This window comes from Vipera berus, assembly GCF_964194415.1.
Source record: "Vipera berus genome assembly, chromosome: 1".
NCBI classification, from domain to species: Eukaryota; Metazoa; Chordata; class Lepidosauria; order Squamata; family Viperidae; genus Vipera; species Vipera berus.
Window position 1 is genome coordinate 287,672,166 of NC_138202.1, and position 17,824 is coordinate 287,689,989.

Sequence of the window (17,824 nt, forward strand, 5' to 3'; positions counted from 1 at the left end):
CTCATTCAGCCACACATTTAGCACGTTCTTAACTTTGATTCTTCTAAGAATGAATGTAAACATGCACTACTTTCAAAAATAAAGATAATCTTTAAGTTGCACCAACAGGAATGAGGCTCCAAACTGGAAAGATGCTTCGTCCCTTCATCTTTTTCAGTTTGAAGGAGGAGAAAACATACACTAAACTCCAGTTTTATTTTAGCTAAGTCCAGATTTATAATTACCGGTATGTTATTTAAAATACACTGCTACGTGTTGTATGTCACCCACTTTTACATGTTGTATGCTACCCAGAGTCACTTGCTTTTGAGATGGGAGGCCCTATCAATTAGATAAATAAAGCCAGAAAAAATTACTCATGGGGCATTACTTAAGAGACTAAATAGAATGTATTTCATCAGGATTCCCATTTGCGATCACAAGCTAGGAAATATGCTAAAGTTAAACTAAATCCTAATTTGTTTCTCTTCACAGTAAACTCTAGTTCCTATGTACACATACTGTCCTCTCCAAAGAGGATAAAATTAGCATAATCAGATACAAAGTAGATAGGGATTCTGAAATGTTACAGCATTAATGTCTAGAAGGGTGGGTTGAATGTAATCTTCATCTGCTGGTATTTCCTCTCTTTCTCTGCCTACTTTTCTATCTGATTATCCCTATCTCTAAAAAGTTACAAAGTTCAAAATTTGGCAGAATGTGGTTCTTCTTTTATTCCTATAATTCAAATGTAACTTGAAACTTACAATTACATTCCTATATCACTGTATTTTCTAAACAGTATTATTCTACTGCTAACTAATTGGGAATATATTAGAAACTGGCTTCCAACTAGACCCATGGGACATTGTTTTTGTCTCTACATTAATTGAAGACTGTTACTGCCAGAAGTGGCTCAGCAGATGATGGACCCAACTGATCTCTCAAAAGGTAAGCAGTGTTGGTGTTGATTACCTGGATGGGGAACTACCTGGGAATCCTGGAGCTATTGGTTAAATAAGGAAGTGTAAAAAAAAACAACCCCAAAAGAAGGCAAAGACAAACCACTGCTATCATTGCCAAGAAAACTGCATGGATGGAGTCATGAATTGAAGTCGCTTAAGAAGGTTGTTACCTTTTACTGACAGAAGTTTAGCCATTTGAAAGGCTGGATAGTTCACTAGTAGCTGGGTTATTCAAAAGTTAGAATGCTAGGAACTTGGTCACACTTTCAGAAACAACTCTTACATTCTATTGACATACAATAGAAACAAGTGATCATATCAAGAGCAGTGATTTTTATTTATCTGGAAGCCGATAGCTAACAGAACAGGGTTGGCTATGCAAAACTTAATGATGAAAACAAAAGAACAAGTTGTTCTTTATATAAGCCTAAAAGACCATAAGCACAGCAGAACAAATTCCAAGAAGAGTACCAGTTTGTAATTTTAATCTGAAGAAGAGCAATAATTTTTACTTTATGTATTCTGAAAACTATATCCATTCCACCTTCTTCTATTCAATATTATTTTTACTTGTATTAATGTACAATGATAAGTCCAATTCACACACTATACAAAATTAGGAACAAATGATAAGTCCAATTCACAGACTACACAAACTTAGGAACAAAGAAATTCAGATTAAAATCCCCATCCGTGCACAAGGTTCACAGAATAATCTCCAGCTAGTCATTATGTAAGCATGCAATCCAACAGGCATATAAATTGGCAGGATAAAATAGTAAGAAAGAAACAAGTACCGGTACATCAACTTTCTGTCACTGAAAGAGAAGTCAGACAGTAAGATAAACAGACTGGGAAATCTCCCGCAACCCTTCAGTTCAGCTGTGACCAAGTTTAGAGAAATAGGTTCATGTATGCTTCTAAAGACAAGAGACACAGATTCAAACAAGAGTATCAAAGTAAAATACAAATACTATTTTGAATTCTACTATAGAAATCCACAATGGTATACAAAGAGTAAGGGTCTAGGTCCAGGAGATAATTCATTTGCAAAAGTGCAGCTCATTCCTTAAACAATCACATTGTTTTCAATATTTATAATCTTTTGCTAACTATAATTATTTAGTTTCTAATTTTTAAAAATATGTTAATGTATATAACAGCAAGCCACTTGTTGAAGCATGGATTAAACATCAGTATCCACACACCCCAGTCTGAATTATAAAGTAATTTGTAATGTTCATTTTATAAACATATTCAATAATTTGTTAAAAATATAACTGCCAATTCATTAAAAACAATTTATTATATGAGTCATTGAGCAAAGATGGCACTATAATATAGCTTTCTATATTTTCTATTCATAACTTCTCCAATACTCCACAGCTATATATTTTAAAATTGGTTATTGCTGTAATCATAATTTCTGAACAAAATAAATTTCATCCTAAATCAGTCTTAAATTTCATAAACAATGAAAATAAGTTCTGTAGTTAAATGAACAGACACTGCACTAAAATATTCATTTGTTCTCCTTGTTATTGCAAACAACCTTAATACTAATTTCAGAAAGAATATCATATGGGAAAAAAGAATCATTATGAAGTTTAATAGCTGAAAACAGCCATACTTGTATGAAGTATTTAATGTGTTATTCCTAGAGTTTCCGGCACAGCTGACGTGTAATTGCAGCTATCATATCTCTAAAGAAAAGCCTTCCTTAACAGATGAAGTAACTTACAATATTTCATAACAAAGATGGTAGACAGGGCTTATCAATTCCAGTATTATACAATGTTTCATTTTCAGTTTTTCAAAAATGTCTTTAGCAGGCTATATGAAATTCAACTTTTACCACAGTTTTTAAAAAATGATATTCGTGAACAGGATTCCACACCAGATTCTGTACTTGTGGATACCGCAAGTTTAAAAATAAGGAACACACTAGATTTTTTTCCATCCCATTTACTTTTAAGATTCTGATCACCAACTATCAGTGCCTTTCAATTAACAGACACATATACAGATACTGTATCTCCTGGTTAAAAACCTGCTGTTGTTGTTTTTTTTAAAATACTCTACAGCTTGCAGCAATATTTATGCGGTAGATAAAATATTGTAAAGATACTTCCGGGAACTCAAAAATTTACTTCAACCAGATCCAGAACAAAGAAAAACCCATTACAGCTATCCTTTAATTTCAATGAACAAAACAAAACAAGGTAAAGAAAAACCGCCCCCCAGCACCCCAGAAATAAAGGAAATCCTCCTTTTTTCCTCCAGCAAGCTATCAGTTCTGGCCTAAGCAGCCATGTCCTCATTTCCCTTTAAGGTGTTGCAGAAGAAAAACTCTAGCACTTGGATTTACATTTTGCTTTCAGCACCCGCAGAGCAAGAGTATACGGAAAACGGAAAAACTGAAAAAGTCAACTCACATATACATCACTCGCCTGAAACCTAAAGGGAGGAAAATAATCCGCAGGCTGGAACTGAAAACGGCTACAATAAGCACATCGGGGAGTGAAGCTCGGAGAAACATAACCCTCCGCGACGCCCCATTTCCCACCACCACCACCACCACCACACACACAAGGGGGTTTACCTTCATGATGAACTCAGGCTGCAGCAGAAAAATCCGAAAGCGAACGTGCTGCCAAGGCTGGACCTGAAATTTAAAACAAAGCACTGAGCCACCGCACCATCCCCCTTTTTCAACGGGGAGGGGGGGCCGTTTTGCAGGATCCTCTCCCCTCGTCGCCCATTCCAGCCTACCTCTCCGATGCCCTTCCCCACAGTTTCCCCCCTTTCTCTTTACGCCGCCTCTCCGCTCCTGCCACAAAAAGCCGCTGCTCTCGGAGCCTCACACCCGCGGCTGGCTTCCCCCCTCATCCGCTGCCTTTGACGCCATTTCTGTCAGAGCAGAAACTTGCCACAACAACAACCGCTTCTTAACAAACCCCCCCCCCCCCCCACCACACACACACACACCAACCTCCCTACGCTTGCCTCTATGCAAGCGACTCTCAGGGCACCGCCACAGAGGGAACAAGCTCTTCATCGTCGGCTGACTATCCCCGAACAAACTGGGGCTAAGTAGGGGGGAAAGCGAGACAGGTCAAGAGGTGTCCAGTCCGGACTGAGGTGCTTTCTCGCCCAGGCGCGCGCGCGCGCACACACACACACACATCCCTGCGGGAGGGGAGGTTTCTCCATTGTACTAGGGACAAGAAGCGGAGATGGGGGCGGCTCGATAAAGCTGCCCTCCTTCTTTTCCGCGTCCCCCTCGTTGCATCCCGCGTCCGAAGCCGCGGCTGCCCGCTTTTTCCCGCAAGCTGCCCCTCTCGCTCTCCCCCCAGATTCGCTCCGCTCCGCTCCCCTCCCCCCCCCCCCGGGGCGGACTCCGCGGTAGGAGTTTCAGCCACAGCCGCAGCTCCCTCTGCTCCAGCCCAGCTGGTGGGGAAGCCGGAGAAGAGACGCTCGGGGGCGGCCAGGGCGAGCGCCTCCCTCCGAAGCCGGCCGCGGGACCGCCCGCTTTCTCCTCCCAGACTCGGAGGTCCCGGGAAGCTGAAGCGACCAAGTGCAGCCGCCGCCGCCGCCGCCGCCGCCGCCGCCTCAACCGAGCAGAAAAACAACAATCCCAACAGCGCGTCGCTCGCTCGCTCCTTCTCCGCTCCGTCTGCTGCCGAACGGCTTCGGCCTTCGCCGGGGAGCTCCGCCAAACGCCCAGGGCCGGGGCCCCGCAGCCTCTTCCCCGGGGCAACGTTACCTTTTGTTCCGCGGCTGTCGCCCGCTCGCTGGTCCCCCAAACCTGCCGGGAGGGGGGCGAGGAGGACGGAGCCTCCTCTCGACGCCGGGCCCAATCGCCCGGGCCCCGCTCCCGCGTCCGCCCCTCCCGCGATCGCCGGCCTGGCTCGGAGGCAGGGGAGGCTCGCGAAGAGGAGGCTTCTCCCTCCCGTCCGAACCCCGGTGGAGACGGCGACAGCGGCGGCTCGGCTCCAAGCCGTTCCGTCCCCTCCCCCCGATCCGACGAGTGATTGACACGCCGACGCCCGCCTTCTCCCCCGCCTTGCTCGCTTCGCATTGGCGCGCGACCCGAGCGGCCCGCCTACCCGCCGTCGCCATTAGCCGGTGCCTCAGAAACGCTGATGTAATTCCCACTCCAACTTCTATGGAAACAGAGACTCGGCTTCGTGGCGCCTTCTGGGTAACATGGTTTTGTCCCGCCCATTTGCCGCAGTCTATGAGGGAATTTTTCTTCGCCGCTACTACAGCTCCCGAGATGCCTCGCGAGGGCGAAGAGGAGAATGAGAAAATGGAGGGGGAGAGAGAGAGAGACGAAGAGGGCTTCTGGAAACGGGAGGAGGGGAGGAGCTCGCGCCTGCGCCAACAGGCCCCGGTGGCGCATTTTCCCTCCATCGGGCGGAGGAGCGGTCTAGGCGGGAGGGGTGGGGCTTGCGCTTCTGGCTAACCAGAGCGAGGCGGGCCGAGGCCGGTGAGGAAGCCGAGGAGGCCGCGGTAAGGTTGAAGCCGCCGCGCCGCTGAATCTCCGTTCGCTTCGACAGCCTCTTCTACTCGAGTGGCGGCTCCCTTCCGTGCCTCTCCGCGCTATTAGCTATCAGGTGCCTGTCGCTCCAATAGAAGAGGCGGTGGTCCTTTACGAGAGAGAGAAGTCGCCCCTTGGTAAACAGCCGGGGAGGGTGTTGGCGCGCTTGCTTGCCTCCTCTTCCTCTTTCGATGTTTTCGCTTGAGCTGGCAGGAAAAGGGGGCGGCTCTTACGTGCAAATATGACTGGCGGCTTGCCGGGATCGGTCGATGTTCATGAGAGGCTGTTCTTTCTTAATGTAAATTAAGAGCTTTTTTTGCCTCTTCCTTTGCCAGTTTTATTGTTTAATATATGTTGGGGGAGGCGTAATCACTTTTATTCAGTCTGAAGTATTGATTAGTGTAAAGAAAAAGCGAGGATCTATTTTGTGGATTATCTTTTTAAGTACAAAGTCTCGTTATTTCCTACACGCAAGATCAGTGCCAGTTAAAATATTGATGTCTTTTGGTGCGTTTTCATTAAGTTTCTAAACCGTATTTTGGGCTATAGTTAAGTACATTATCGAATTATGTCTTGGTGGACTTCTTCACATTTTTAAATTGTAGGATAAAGATGCCTGAGAAAACAAATTAAGACTTCATTGTGAAAAGGAAATACTGTATGTATCTTGTCCAAATTTTTTGTTAATTATAAAAACAAAGATAAAGTAGGGTTAAGTACTTAAGGGTTAATTGGTCATCTAACCATTTACTGTCAAATTCTTAAGGAAGTATAAAATTTTATTTTAGCAATGTCAAATTTATTTAAGATTTTGGTAGTTTAATAAATTGATATTGTTTCATTACACAAGTCAGTACGGAGTTTGTGGTATAATTTTTAAAAAAATATTCACAAACCATGGGATCTTTGAAAATACAATACTTAGGACAATTGAGCCCAAAATTTCTGTTGCTAAGCAAAACAGTTGTTAAAGTGATTTTGCCCTATTTTCAACCTTTCTTTCCACAGTTGTTAAATGAATCACTGCAGTTAAATTAGTAGCATAGTTGTTAAGTGAATCTAACTTCCTCATTGACTTTGCCGGGTCAGAAGGTCATAAAAGGTGATCACATAACCTTCGGACACTGCAACCATCATAAATATGAGTCAGTTGCCAAGCAGCTGAATTTTGATGATGTGACCGTGGGGATGCTGCAATTGTAAATGGGAAAAGCAGTTATAAGTCACTTTTTTCAGTGCCATTGTAACTTCTAATGGTTTCTAAATGAACTATTGTAAGTAGAGGACTGCCTGTACTATAGCTTCCCAGTGACTACAGGGAACTGTGCAGTACTGTATATAAGTGTGCCACTTCCTTTTTCTGTTTAATAGTTTTGTTTTGATTGCTCAGTCTAGTTTACTATTCTGTGCACTAGCATTCAGCAGTATTCCATGGAGAACTACACTTCAAATCCTGCTGAAATGTCTCAAGTCATATAGGAAGGAATGGAAATTTAGACTGAACAAATCTGCAATTACCGTACTTTATAAAAAACATCTGGCAAGTGTGTAGCTTCACCCTTGTATTGGGCTGATCGTGTGTTAATTTCTGGTTCACTTAATTTTGGCTTACAGAATTTTTGTGAATTCTGTATTAGGTACCTGCTTAATTTAGAGTGCATTGATATGAGCTGAGGCTTTATCAGTTCAGGTTTTCATTTCAATACATGGATTCCAATGCTTTGTGAATTTACAGGAAATTGTTAAATCTGGTCCTTTTGTTACAATTAAAATGCTGCAGTAGTATGTACTATTCTCTTTATATAAAATTAAGTAAACTAAGTAAAACTTTTGGGAAATAGAAATTATATGCTAGAAAACTACTAGTTTGGTTGTGTGTGTGATTGGCATAGGCCATATTTTGACTACAGGTTCTGTATTTAAATTGCCTGAGATAAATTGTTTTAGTGCACAGCAGCTGCAGTGCACTGCAGTAAGATGCCTTCAGAGAGAAGGAAAAGAGATACAAGTTCAAATAAGAACTTTACTAAATATCTGAGAATGTTAAGTGTCCCATATGCAATACTTCAATCTGAAGGATGAGGTATTGGATTATGAAATTATTATTACACTTATTAGTATATAAATAGGTACACGCTCATAAAATTTTCATTGTAGTGTCTTCTCAGTAATATGGTGATTGGATGATCTTGAATAGTGTGTTTAATGGTTATACTTGAAATGATATCATAAATACTTCAAAGAAGTACCTGCCACTTCTACATTGGCACACTTTGCGACATTTTCTGTTGTTTCTCCTGTCTACATCATATGTTATTACTACAGTCATATATATATATATATATATATATATATATATATATATATATATATATATATATATATATATATATATATATATATATATATATATATGACTGATGAGAACAAATAAGTTTGAAATGATCATATTGGTCTCCCTTTATTCTTTGTTAGCAAGCCAAAAAATTTACACAAATATGAGCTGCCACTGCTGTGGCTACTGCCTGTAGATGGCCTTGGGCTAGGCTGAAACAGGAAATAAGATTTGTCAGTGTCTGGGACTAAGCAAGTGTATTCTGAATGCTTAACAAACATTTAACACACACACACACACACACACACACACACACAAAAGAGCCTTGGTGGAGCAGTGGGCTAATGCCTCCTTAAGTAACACCAGCTGCCTGCAATTAGTGCAGGTTCGCATCCCACCAGGCTCAAGGTTGACTCAGCCTTCCATCCTTCCGAGGTAGGTAAAATGAGGACCCAGATTGTTGGGGGCAATTAAGCTGACTTTGTAATAATGCCGCTTGGGGTGTGTGTGAAAGCCCTAATAAGCAGGCATATACATAGAATGAAGGCTACTGCTAAGTTTGTAAGCCGCCCTGAGTCTTCGGAGAAGGGCGGGATATAAATGGAATTAAAATAAAATAAAAAATAAATATATATATATGTGTATATATATATGTGTGTGTATGTGTATGTGTATGTGTATATATAAAGGATCTATAACCTTTCCTTTTCTTTCTTTTTCTCTTTCTTCAGACTAAGGCACTGCTTTGGAAACACATTTTTAAAATGGAGGAACTAGAAGATTCATCCAAGAGAATTCTTTTAGAGCCATACAACTACCTGCTTCAGCTCCCTGGTAATATCTTATTGTTTGAATATTAGTGATGTATGAAAATATATAAATTGGGATAGCCATAGCAATCTCTTCAGTTTGTGAACTACACATTTTTCATTTTTCATTTATTCCCCAAATCAGCCTTCACTTTGTTCCCATTGTACCTGATCATGTTGTACTCTTGTTTTCAATCTGCATAGCCTTGTTCTGTAATGATATTTCTCTTAACATATAAACCAGGATTTATTTTAACAATGGTTTGAGCAAATCAACCTGTCTTGCAGATGAGCAAATTGATAATGGTTGAATCATTTTTTCTATCAAAAGTCAAAAATAAAATTCTGGGCTTAGTGATAGTAACAAACATGGGATCAAATAGTGGTTTAAAAAATCCAGTTTCTTTTTGCAGATCATTTACATATGGTAAGCAAAAAATTAAACTGCTTTGTGTATGGTATGAAACCAGCCTAATATGAATTGCTTTCACTTAGGATGTTGTATAGACTAACCAAGTTGCATTTTGTTAATGAACTATGGCAGGGGTCAGCAACCTGAAACAGTGAAAGAGCCACTCGGAACCGGTTCCCTCACAAAAGGAAAAACTGGGAGCCGCAAAAAATGCGTGCGCATGCGCGTACATGCGTGCATGGGCAGAACAGGGTTTGACTGAAGAGTGGAGACAAGGCGAGATATGCACCTACCCTGCATATTTGAATTGATTGGTTGAACTTTTTTAGTCCCACTTTTTTTTTTGGACTGCACATGGCAGAGGACTGGGAGCCGCAGGAGACGGCTGAAAGAGCCACATGTGACTCCGGAGCCGTGGGTTGCAGACCTGTGAACTATGGCTTAGTGGGATATGTGAATGCACCCATTGTGTTTTGCATAAGGCTTGACTAAAGTCAAAACTATGGATTAAATACTAATTTCAATTATTTAAAATATGGGATGTACCCTAATTTGGAGAGAGAAGGGGGTATTCCAAAAGTGCTTTGAAGACTGGATTTTTAACTTTAATTTACATTTTGTCTATTAGCAAAATAAAAAAAATCATGTTTGGGTTAGAGCTAATATCATATGAATATAATTTTAAGCATTAATATAGTTATTAGGTACTGTAATAGCTTGGTGTACACATCACCATGTAAAGCCATAATATAGTTGCATTTATCATTAAATATACAGACTTTAACTTTATTTTTTGTGATCTACCAAGCAACAGAAATGGGTGAAGGGAGTAGCCAGGGATTGAAATTGCTCTTTCAGTGCTTGCTTGTTTTTACCAGGATGAACCCCCAAGGGTATTAAAAAAAAGAAAAACAGAGCAAATAATTTAACTCAAGCCTTAACCAGTTTGCTTTTAAGATCTTAATCTTTTTACTCAGCAATATATATTAAGAATATTTAACTGTTTAAATATGTCTCCTCCTTTAATTGTAGCTTTACAATTTCTATATGGTCAGATTTTTCTCTATTTGCTTTTTGTAGCATCCTGAAAAGCTCTAGAACTCTTGAAAGCTTATTTTTTGACTTTTGAGTTTGTCCTAACAAAAATTACCCTTTATGAATGTTGAGGTTAAACCTGGTATGGGGGGGAGGGAATTCTCCTGTCCTTAGCTTCTGGAAAGTTCCAGATATTAAAGCTTGGTATCAATGCAATCCTTGAGCCCTCGTCCTTAGAAAAAAAAACTTCATTCTGTAAGATTTTCAGGTAAGCCCAGAGATATAGGATCCAATTTCAGCTTTCTGGTAGCAGTGCTTTGGAGTTAATAACAGGAAATATTGTGCTAATATTATGCTGATAAAATATGCTAATTACAATTCTTTGGCTAGTATTAAGAATTGCAGCTGCCTTGTGCAAAGTTCTGCTGAGCAAACAAAGACGAATGGTGATGATACAGAATATAATAAGGTGTGGTCTGTAAATAAACTGGTAGTTCATCTACCTAAGTCTTTATTCCAAAAATGTCAAACTCATTCTGTGCATTATCAGTCCTAATTGTCTAAAATTGTATTAAAATTAACTGATAGAATATTTACAGAGGGTGTTGTACAATAGTATAAATTATAAAAATTAATGACGTTTGAAGTGTGAAATATTTCCAAAATATTCAAGTTTTGTGCTCAAGGCAGTTTGATTGAAAACTCTCCCTATTCATTTACAGTAATACATTTCCTAGAGCTTATTACAAATAGATTATATGGAGCAAAAATGTACAATATTATCTATGTTCTTTTTAAAATCATAGGTAAACAGGTCAGATCTAAACTTTCCCAAGCCTTTAATCACTGGTTGAATGTTCCAGAAGACAAACTACAGGTGAGTTATATAAGTTAAACTGATTTGACAGTTAATACAATTTTTAAAAAGGCAAGGGAAATATAATTACTTTTTTCTTATTCTGCTTGTATCTAAATATTTAAACTAAAGTTATTGTAATAGTGTAACAGGTAAACCTCTGTAGTGGCCAACACCAAGATATTGGGCTCTGCAACTGCTTCAGATTGTGATATATTGAAACAGAATGTTGTTAGTAAGAAAAAGAGCAGTTTGGGCTTTCTGAACATTTTTATTTTGGGCTCTTAATGTAACATCTAAATGAGTGATGCCTATCTTGATAAATGCTCATCAGGGGGCATCCCCTACTTTGCACTCTAATTTGTACTATGCAATGAGGAAGGCAGTTTTCCCAAACATATCCCAGCCTATTTCTACTTCAAGTCTCCTGGCATATGTGTCAGATCAAATATATTTCTGCTTCTTCTGTAAGTAATATGATGAAAGAGAGTTGATGAAGAGCACAAATAACTTGGTTAGCATGCCAAGCCAAAGCATTCATTTCTTGATTGCTGTTTTCAAACATTTTAAATGCTTTAATCACACGACTGAATGTTACATGTGTATTGTAATATCATAAACATTGATTCTGTAGTCAGGTGTATTACATTTGATATCTGTATGTATATACAGTACATCATCTGTTTTCATTTGTGAGTTATTGTGCATATAGATCATCCGTTGCCAATTATATTGTGTAAATTCATACTAAAAAAGCCACTCTATACAAACAAAAATATAGAAATAGACAATAGGATGTGTGCTCCCAATGGGAATGGCACAGACAGTAAGATAGAATTAAAAGCCTGATTAGCAGAGAATTAACATATTGCAAGAAGAAATGAAAATAGAAATGAAAATAGAAATAATCAGGGAATCTAAATATAGAAGAATAACAATATAAAACTGTTTTGTCTTTTTATTAGATTATAATTGAAGTTACAGAAATGTTGCACAATGCAAGTTTGCTTATAGATGACATAGAAGACAATTCAAAGCTACGACGTGGTTTTCCAGTGGCCCATAGCATTTATGGAATACCGTCTGTGATAAACTGTGCAAACTTTGTATATTTCCTTGGTTTACAAAAGGTTTTAACGCTTGATCATCCAGATGCTGTAAAAGTATTTACCCGTCAATTACTTGAACTCCATAAGGGCCAAGGCCTGGATATTTACTGGAGAGACACATATACCTGTCCTACGGAAGAAGAATATAAAGCCATGGTTCTGCAAAAGACAGGTGGCCTTTTTGGACTAGCCGTGGGCCTTATGCAGTTATTTTCCAGTTATAAAAGTGATCTGAAACCACTCCTTAACACTCTTGGGCTCTTCTTTCAAATTAGAGATGATTATGCAAATTTACACTCCAAAGAATATAGTGAAAACAAAAGCTTTTGTGAAGACCTAACTGAAGGAAAGTTTTCGTTCCCAACTATTCATGCAATATGGTCAAGGCCAGAGAGCACACAGGTTCAAAATATTCTGCGACAGAGAACTGAAAATGTGGATATAAAAAAATATTGTGTACTTTACCTTGAGAATGTGGGATCCTTTGAATATACTCGGAAAACACTAGAAGAACTTGAGGCTGAAGCTTATAAACAAATTGGATTCCTTGGAGGCAATCCTGAACTTACAGCATTAATTAAATATTTAAGCAGAATGTTCAGGGACAATGAAAATGAACATTATTAATTGAATGTTTCTGCAAAGGATCAAGAAATTGCTCTAATTGTTCATATGAATTATGCTGAAACAGGTCTTAAGGGGTAACTGGAGATTTGTGCATTCAATATATTACCTTGAAATTTCAATTTTCAGTTGCTTATACAAAATCATGTGACAAAATCAATTAAAGTAGCTTCAAAATCTCAATGACTAATTTGTAATCCCATTTCTCAATGATTTTGATTTGTAATCTTATTTCATTATCACTTAATTCTGATTGTGACACAGCAAAAACTAGTGCAATGTGACCTATTTTTTTAAGATGAGAAAATATCAAAAGAGGGGTAGAGGATGGTAGTACCCTAAAAAAACAATGCTATGTTGAAGGCTTTTGACAGAGTTCCTACTGCTAAAGCAAAGTACAAGTAGTCCTCATTTACTGATCACTCATTCAGCAACCATTCAAAAGTTGTGGTGGTGCTGAAAAAGACGTTTTACACTCTGTCCTCAAACAGTAGCTATCATAGCATCCCCAGTCATGTAATTATGACTAAGGTGCTTGGCAATGTGCATTTAAGAATTCCTCAATCATATGATCTCCATTTGTGATCTTCACAGCCAGCTTCCAACAAGCAAATAAATGGGGGGGGGGGGAATCAGGGAGTTCCTGGTCATGGTCACTTGATATTAACTTAATGACTGTGGGAAATTCATTTAATATCTGCAGCTAGAACTGATGTCATAAGTTGGCACAATCACATGACATTTCATTTTACAATCATGTTGTTTAGTGATGGAGTTGAGTCCCAATTGCAGGAGGACTATCTAATACCATTGGCACATGAAATAAGTGGATGCTAATGTTCCCTCTGCAGTGTGAAAACTTGTATTATCTTTTAAGGTAGCTATATTCAGATTTCATATACTGTACATAACAGAAAATGTGCAAAACAAGAGCTAGTAAGGAATCAAATTAATGCCTAACAAATTATTAGCTACTGAAAAAAGTTCATAAATGAGGTAATGCTTTTCTTCAAGAAGTACACTCTCAAACTGAGGAATTCTGGGAGCTGAAATCCACAAGTCATAAAAGGGCCAAGTTTGAAGACCCCTGGAATACACCAATGCATTCCCCAAACTCCATTTCCTGCAATTACATCAATGTTGACCTAGAATCTTAATTCCAAGGCAAAAATAAGTAACTGCAAAGAAAAAAAATGGGGTAACTAATCAATTATCCCCCCCAAGACAAGATAATTTCACCTATAAGTCTGACTTATAGAGGGCATTCTGTAGGATAACCTTATAGCATTAATTAATGTAGGCAGGCAATATGTATTAAAACACATAATTCCATTAACTGAAGAATTATGCCAAATGGTATTTTACTACCATTTAATGTTATTTTTGTGAGTTTATGAATATAATTTATTACATTTATGCCACCTCTATTTGGAGTCCCATTTGCCTCACTTTTGGCTAGGCTTGGATTTTGCTCACTACAAAGTGGCTGATACTGGCACACACAGTATATAAAAATATATGATACAGATACTTAGGTAAACTCTACATATTTTAAAAATAAGAAAAGCTAATATGAAAGCCAGCTATTTATACAAATCAACAAAAATGGTTAAATAGTAGCTATTTTGCAGAATGCAACCATTTTTTATAATTAACACAGCTGGTGGTATAATTACAGATTCAGTTCCAAAATTAAGAGCAGAAACATAGCATTACTCTATAATTCACTCTCCCAATATCATGCTTTAACTATATGATCCTGGGAAAAGATGTAGCCACAGACAGATAGATGTATGTTCATACCCAAAGGACCTTTTGGAAATTCAAATCAATGCAGAGTCTTTGTAATTAGCATCTTTTTCAGGCTGAAAATCAAATAATTTTATATCTCGCTCTCCCCCTTCCGTCCTTAGGTAGAAATGTTGGTATGGGCAACCTAGAAGCTATCCTTCCTCTTCAAAACATTGCAGAATTGTAGCAGTTTAATAATTCAGCAAAATATTATTTACCAAAAGCATGGGGAAAATCTCAAATGAAAACACCCAATATAACTTTGATGATATTATACAATTATCAATCTTTCTACCCAAATATTGACAAGAAGAGATTTTTGGCTGGAAAAGAAAATGCCCATTGTTCTTACTATTCTGTCATATTCCTAAATTGTTACCGAGGTCAAATAGCTGAACATCTATTATTGTAATCCTAAAATTTAAATTGTTTCTATCCCTAAAGATAGTTCCTCCAATTAATGGAGTGTTGTTCCTTTTCAGCTCATCCATCTTCATAACACAATTCCAGAAATATAGCTGGCCAATATTCCTGAAACAGACAAGCTCAAGAGTGACTGGTTTCTTGAAATTCCAGTCTAGTATACTGTGGAAAGAGGAGACAGTATTTCATGAGCTGAGAAGTAAATAACTCATGAAGACATGTGTCATTTCCATAAATAAATGCCCTTTTTCACTTAACAGAAAAAGTAAGAAACATGCAAAAACATGCAAGTGTTTGTCCTAATTAAGCCATCTTAGATCTGCAGCAGGGCAGGTGTCAAGTTTTGTTTGTCCCCTTTAATAACTGCATTGAGTTTGATGGTTTGCCAATGCCTACCTTAAAATAATTCCTCACTGAATGCCTCCCAAATTTGCTCTGAAGGCTTGTGGTTTTATGTATCATTACCAATTCTAGATTTTTTTAAAAAGAAAGATCACTAAATATTTTATTAAGCAGTAAGTACATTAAATATAACAATCAGTGCAGCATGTTATTGGAAAGCATCCAGAGTATTTAAATGTAAGTTGTAATGTTTGTTGGAAATGAGTTGGAGAACATGATGATTTTACAAACTACATTCCCAAAGTATTTGGTGGGTAAAATAAAGTATACTGTGAAAATCATAAACTGGTAGACTATATTAACAGCTGTGTTTTAATTACCAAGATTACAGCTTTCAAGTGTTCAATATTTATCAGCTTTACAAAGTTTTTATGTTTTAGAATATCTGTCCCATAATAATAAACACTGTCTAGAAAAGCCCTGTTAATTAGCTCATACTGATTTTAATTGTTAGCCAAATGAACACTATTCTGGACAGAAATGCAAAAACCTATTTTGTGGATCAAGAATTTCCCCATATTATTTAACTCTTATTATTTAAAAATTCTATTAGTTGTTTTGATTTACTACATTGCATAATATTCTGCTTTTAATAATTATTTTCTCATCTTGAAATTACTTGAAATTCAAATCATCTTGAAATTAGACCCTAAAGTCTTAGTAAACTGCCACAGTACCGTAGTTTAGTTCTTGACTTACAGTCATGGCCGAAATTGTTGGCAGCCCAGAAATTTTTCCAGAAAATCAAGTATTTCTCACAGAAAAGTATTGCAGGAACACATGTTTTGCTATACACAGGTTTATTCCCTTTGTGTGTATTGGAACACAACAAAAAAGGGAGGAAAAAAAAGCAAATTGGACATAATGTCAAACAAAACTCCAAAAATGGGCTGGACAAAATTATTGGCACCCTTAACTTAATATTTGGTTGCACACCCTTTGGAAAAAATAACTGAAATCAGTCGCTTCCTATAACCATCAATAAGCTTCTTACACCTCTCACCCGGAATTTTGGACTACTCTTCCTTTGCAAACAGCTCCAGGTCTCTCTTATTGGAAGGGCGCCTTTTCCCAACAGCAATTTTAAGATCTCTCCACAGGTGTTCAATGGGATTCAGATCTGGACTCATTGCTGGCCACTTCAGAACTCTCCAGCGCTTTCTTGCCATCCATTTCTGGGTGCTTTTTGACGTATGTTTGGGGTCATTGGCCTGCTGGAAGACCCAAGATCTCGGACGCAAACCCAGCTTTCTGACACTGGGCTCTACAGTGTGACCCAAAATCCTTTGGTAATCCTCAGATTTCATGTTGCCTTGTACACATTCAAGGCACCCAGTGCCAGAGGCAGCAAAACAACCCCAAAACATCATTGAACCTCCACCATAATTCACTGTAGGTACTGTGTTCTTTTCTTTGTAGGCCTCATTTCTTTTTCAGTAAACAGTAGAATGATGTGCTTTACCAAAAAGCTCTATCTTGGTCTCATCTGTCCACAAGACATTTTCCCAGAAGGATTTTGGCTTACTCAAGTACATTTTGGCAAACTGTAATCTTGCTTTTTTATGTCTCTGTGTCAGCAGTGGGGTCCTCCTGGGTCTCTTGCCATAGCGTTTCATTTCATTTAAATGTTGATGGATAGTTTGCGCTGACACTGATGCTCCCTGAGCCTGCAGGACAGCTTGCATTCCTTTGGAACTTGTTTGGGGCTGCTTATCTACCATCCGGACTATCCTGCGTTGCAACCTTTCATCAATTTTTCTCTTCCATCCACGACCAGGGAGATTAGCTACAGTGCCATGGGTTGCAAACTTCTTGATAATGTTGTTCACTGTGGACAAAGGCAAATCTAGATCTCTGGAGATGGAGTTGTAACCTTGAGATTGTTGATATTTGTCCACAATTTTGGTTCTCAAGTCCTCAGACAGTTCTCTTCTCCTCTTTCTGTTGTCCATGCTTAGTGTGGCACACACAGACACACAATGCAAAGACTAAGTGAACTTATCTGCTTTCAGGTGTGATTTTTATATTGCCCACACCTGTTACTTGCCCCGTGAGTTTAAAGGAGCATCACATGCTTGCAACAATCTTGTTTATCCACAATTTTGAAAGGGTGCCAATAATTTTGTCCAGCCCATTTTTGGAGTTTTGTTTGACATTATGTCCAATTTGCTTTTTTTTCCTCCCTTTTTTGTTGTGTTCCAATACACACAAAGTGAATAAACCTGTGTATAGCAAAACATGTGTTCCTGCAATACTTTTCTGTGAGAAATACTTGATTTTCTGGAAAAAATTCTGAGGTGCCAACAATTTCGGCCATGGCTGTACAATCACAATTGAGCCCAAAATTTCTGTTGCTAGGTGAGACAGTTGTGAGTTTTGTCCCATTTTATGACCTTTCTTGCCACAGCTGTTGAGTGAATCACTGCAGTTGGTTAATTAGCAACATGGTTAAGTGAATCTGGCTTCCCCATTCACTCTACTTGTTCAGAAGGCTACAAAAGGTGATTTATATGACCCCTAGGACACTGCATAATATGAACC

The 17,824-nt window shown here is 38.6% G+C and overlaps 2 protein-coding genes across 7 annotated transcripts in view; one reads left to right on the plus strand and one right to left on the minus strand.

Moving 5' to 3' along the window:
- Nucleotides 1–4,881, minus strand: part of ARID4B (AT-rich interaction domain 4B) — an 88,872-nt gene extending 83,991 nt beyond the window's left edge. Inside the window, exons 1-2 of one of the 4 annotated variants that reach the window (XM_081313197.1) lie at nt 4,711–4,881; nt 3,547–3,609 (exon numbers count right to left, since the gene is read on the minus strand). In XM_081313197.1, the coding sequence (XP_081169323.1) occupies nt 3,547–3,552 (6 nt within the window). In that variant the 5' untranslated portion in view covers nt 3,553–3,609; nt 4,711–4,881. Of the gene's footprint in view, nt 1–3,546; nt 3,610–3,936; nt 4,253–4,710 lie in introns of those variants that run through there. The other 3 variants (XM_081313196.1, XM_081313195.1, XM_081313198.1) reach the window with 3 other exon arrangements.
- Nucleotides 4,882–5,276: 395 nt separating this feature from the next.
- On the plus strand, nt 5,277–16,318 carry GGPS1 (geranylgeranyl diphosphate synthase 1). 3 transcript variants are annotated; one of them, XM_081313205.1, is made up of 4 exons: nt 5,277–5,624; nt 8,554–8,656; nt 10,885–10,955; nt 11,900–16,318. In XM_081313205.1, the coding sequence occupies exons 2-4, from the start codon at nt 8,587–8,589 to the stop codon at nt 12,668–12,670; spliced, it is 912 nt and encodes a 303-aa protein (XP_081169331.1). In that variant the 5' UTR covers nt 5,277–5,624; nt 8,554–8,586; the 3' UTR covers nt 12,671–16,318. The 3 variants fall into 3 exon arrangements, with proteins under 3 accessions (XP_081169331.1, XP_081169333.1, XP_081169332.1); XM_081313207.1 differs by having other exon boundaries at nt 5,460–5,563; XM_081313206.1 differs by lacking the exons at nt 5,277–5,624; nt 8,554–8,656 and adding an exon at nt 8,679–9,177 and having other exon boundaries at nt 9,489–10,955; nt 11,900–16,317.
- Nucleotides 16,319–17,824: the final 1,506 nt, after the last annotated feature.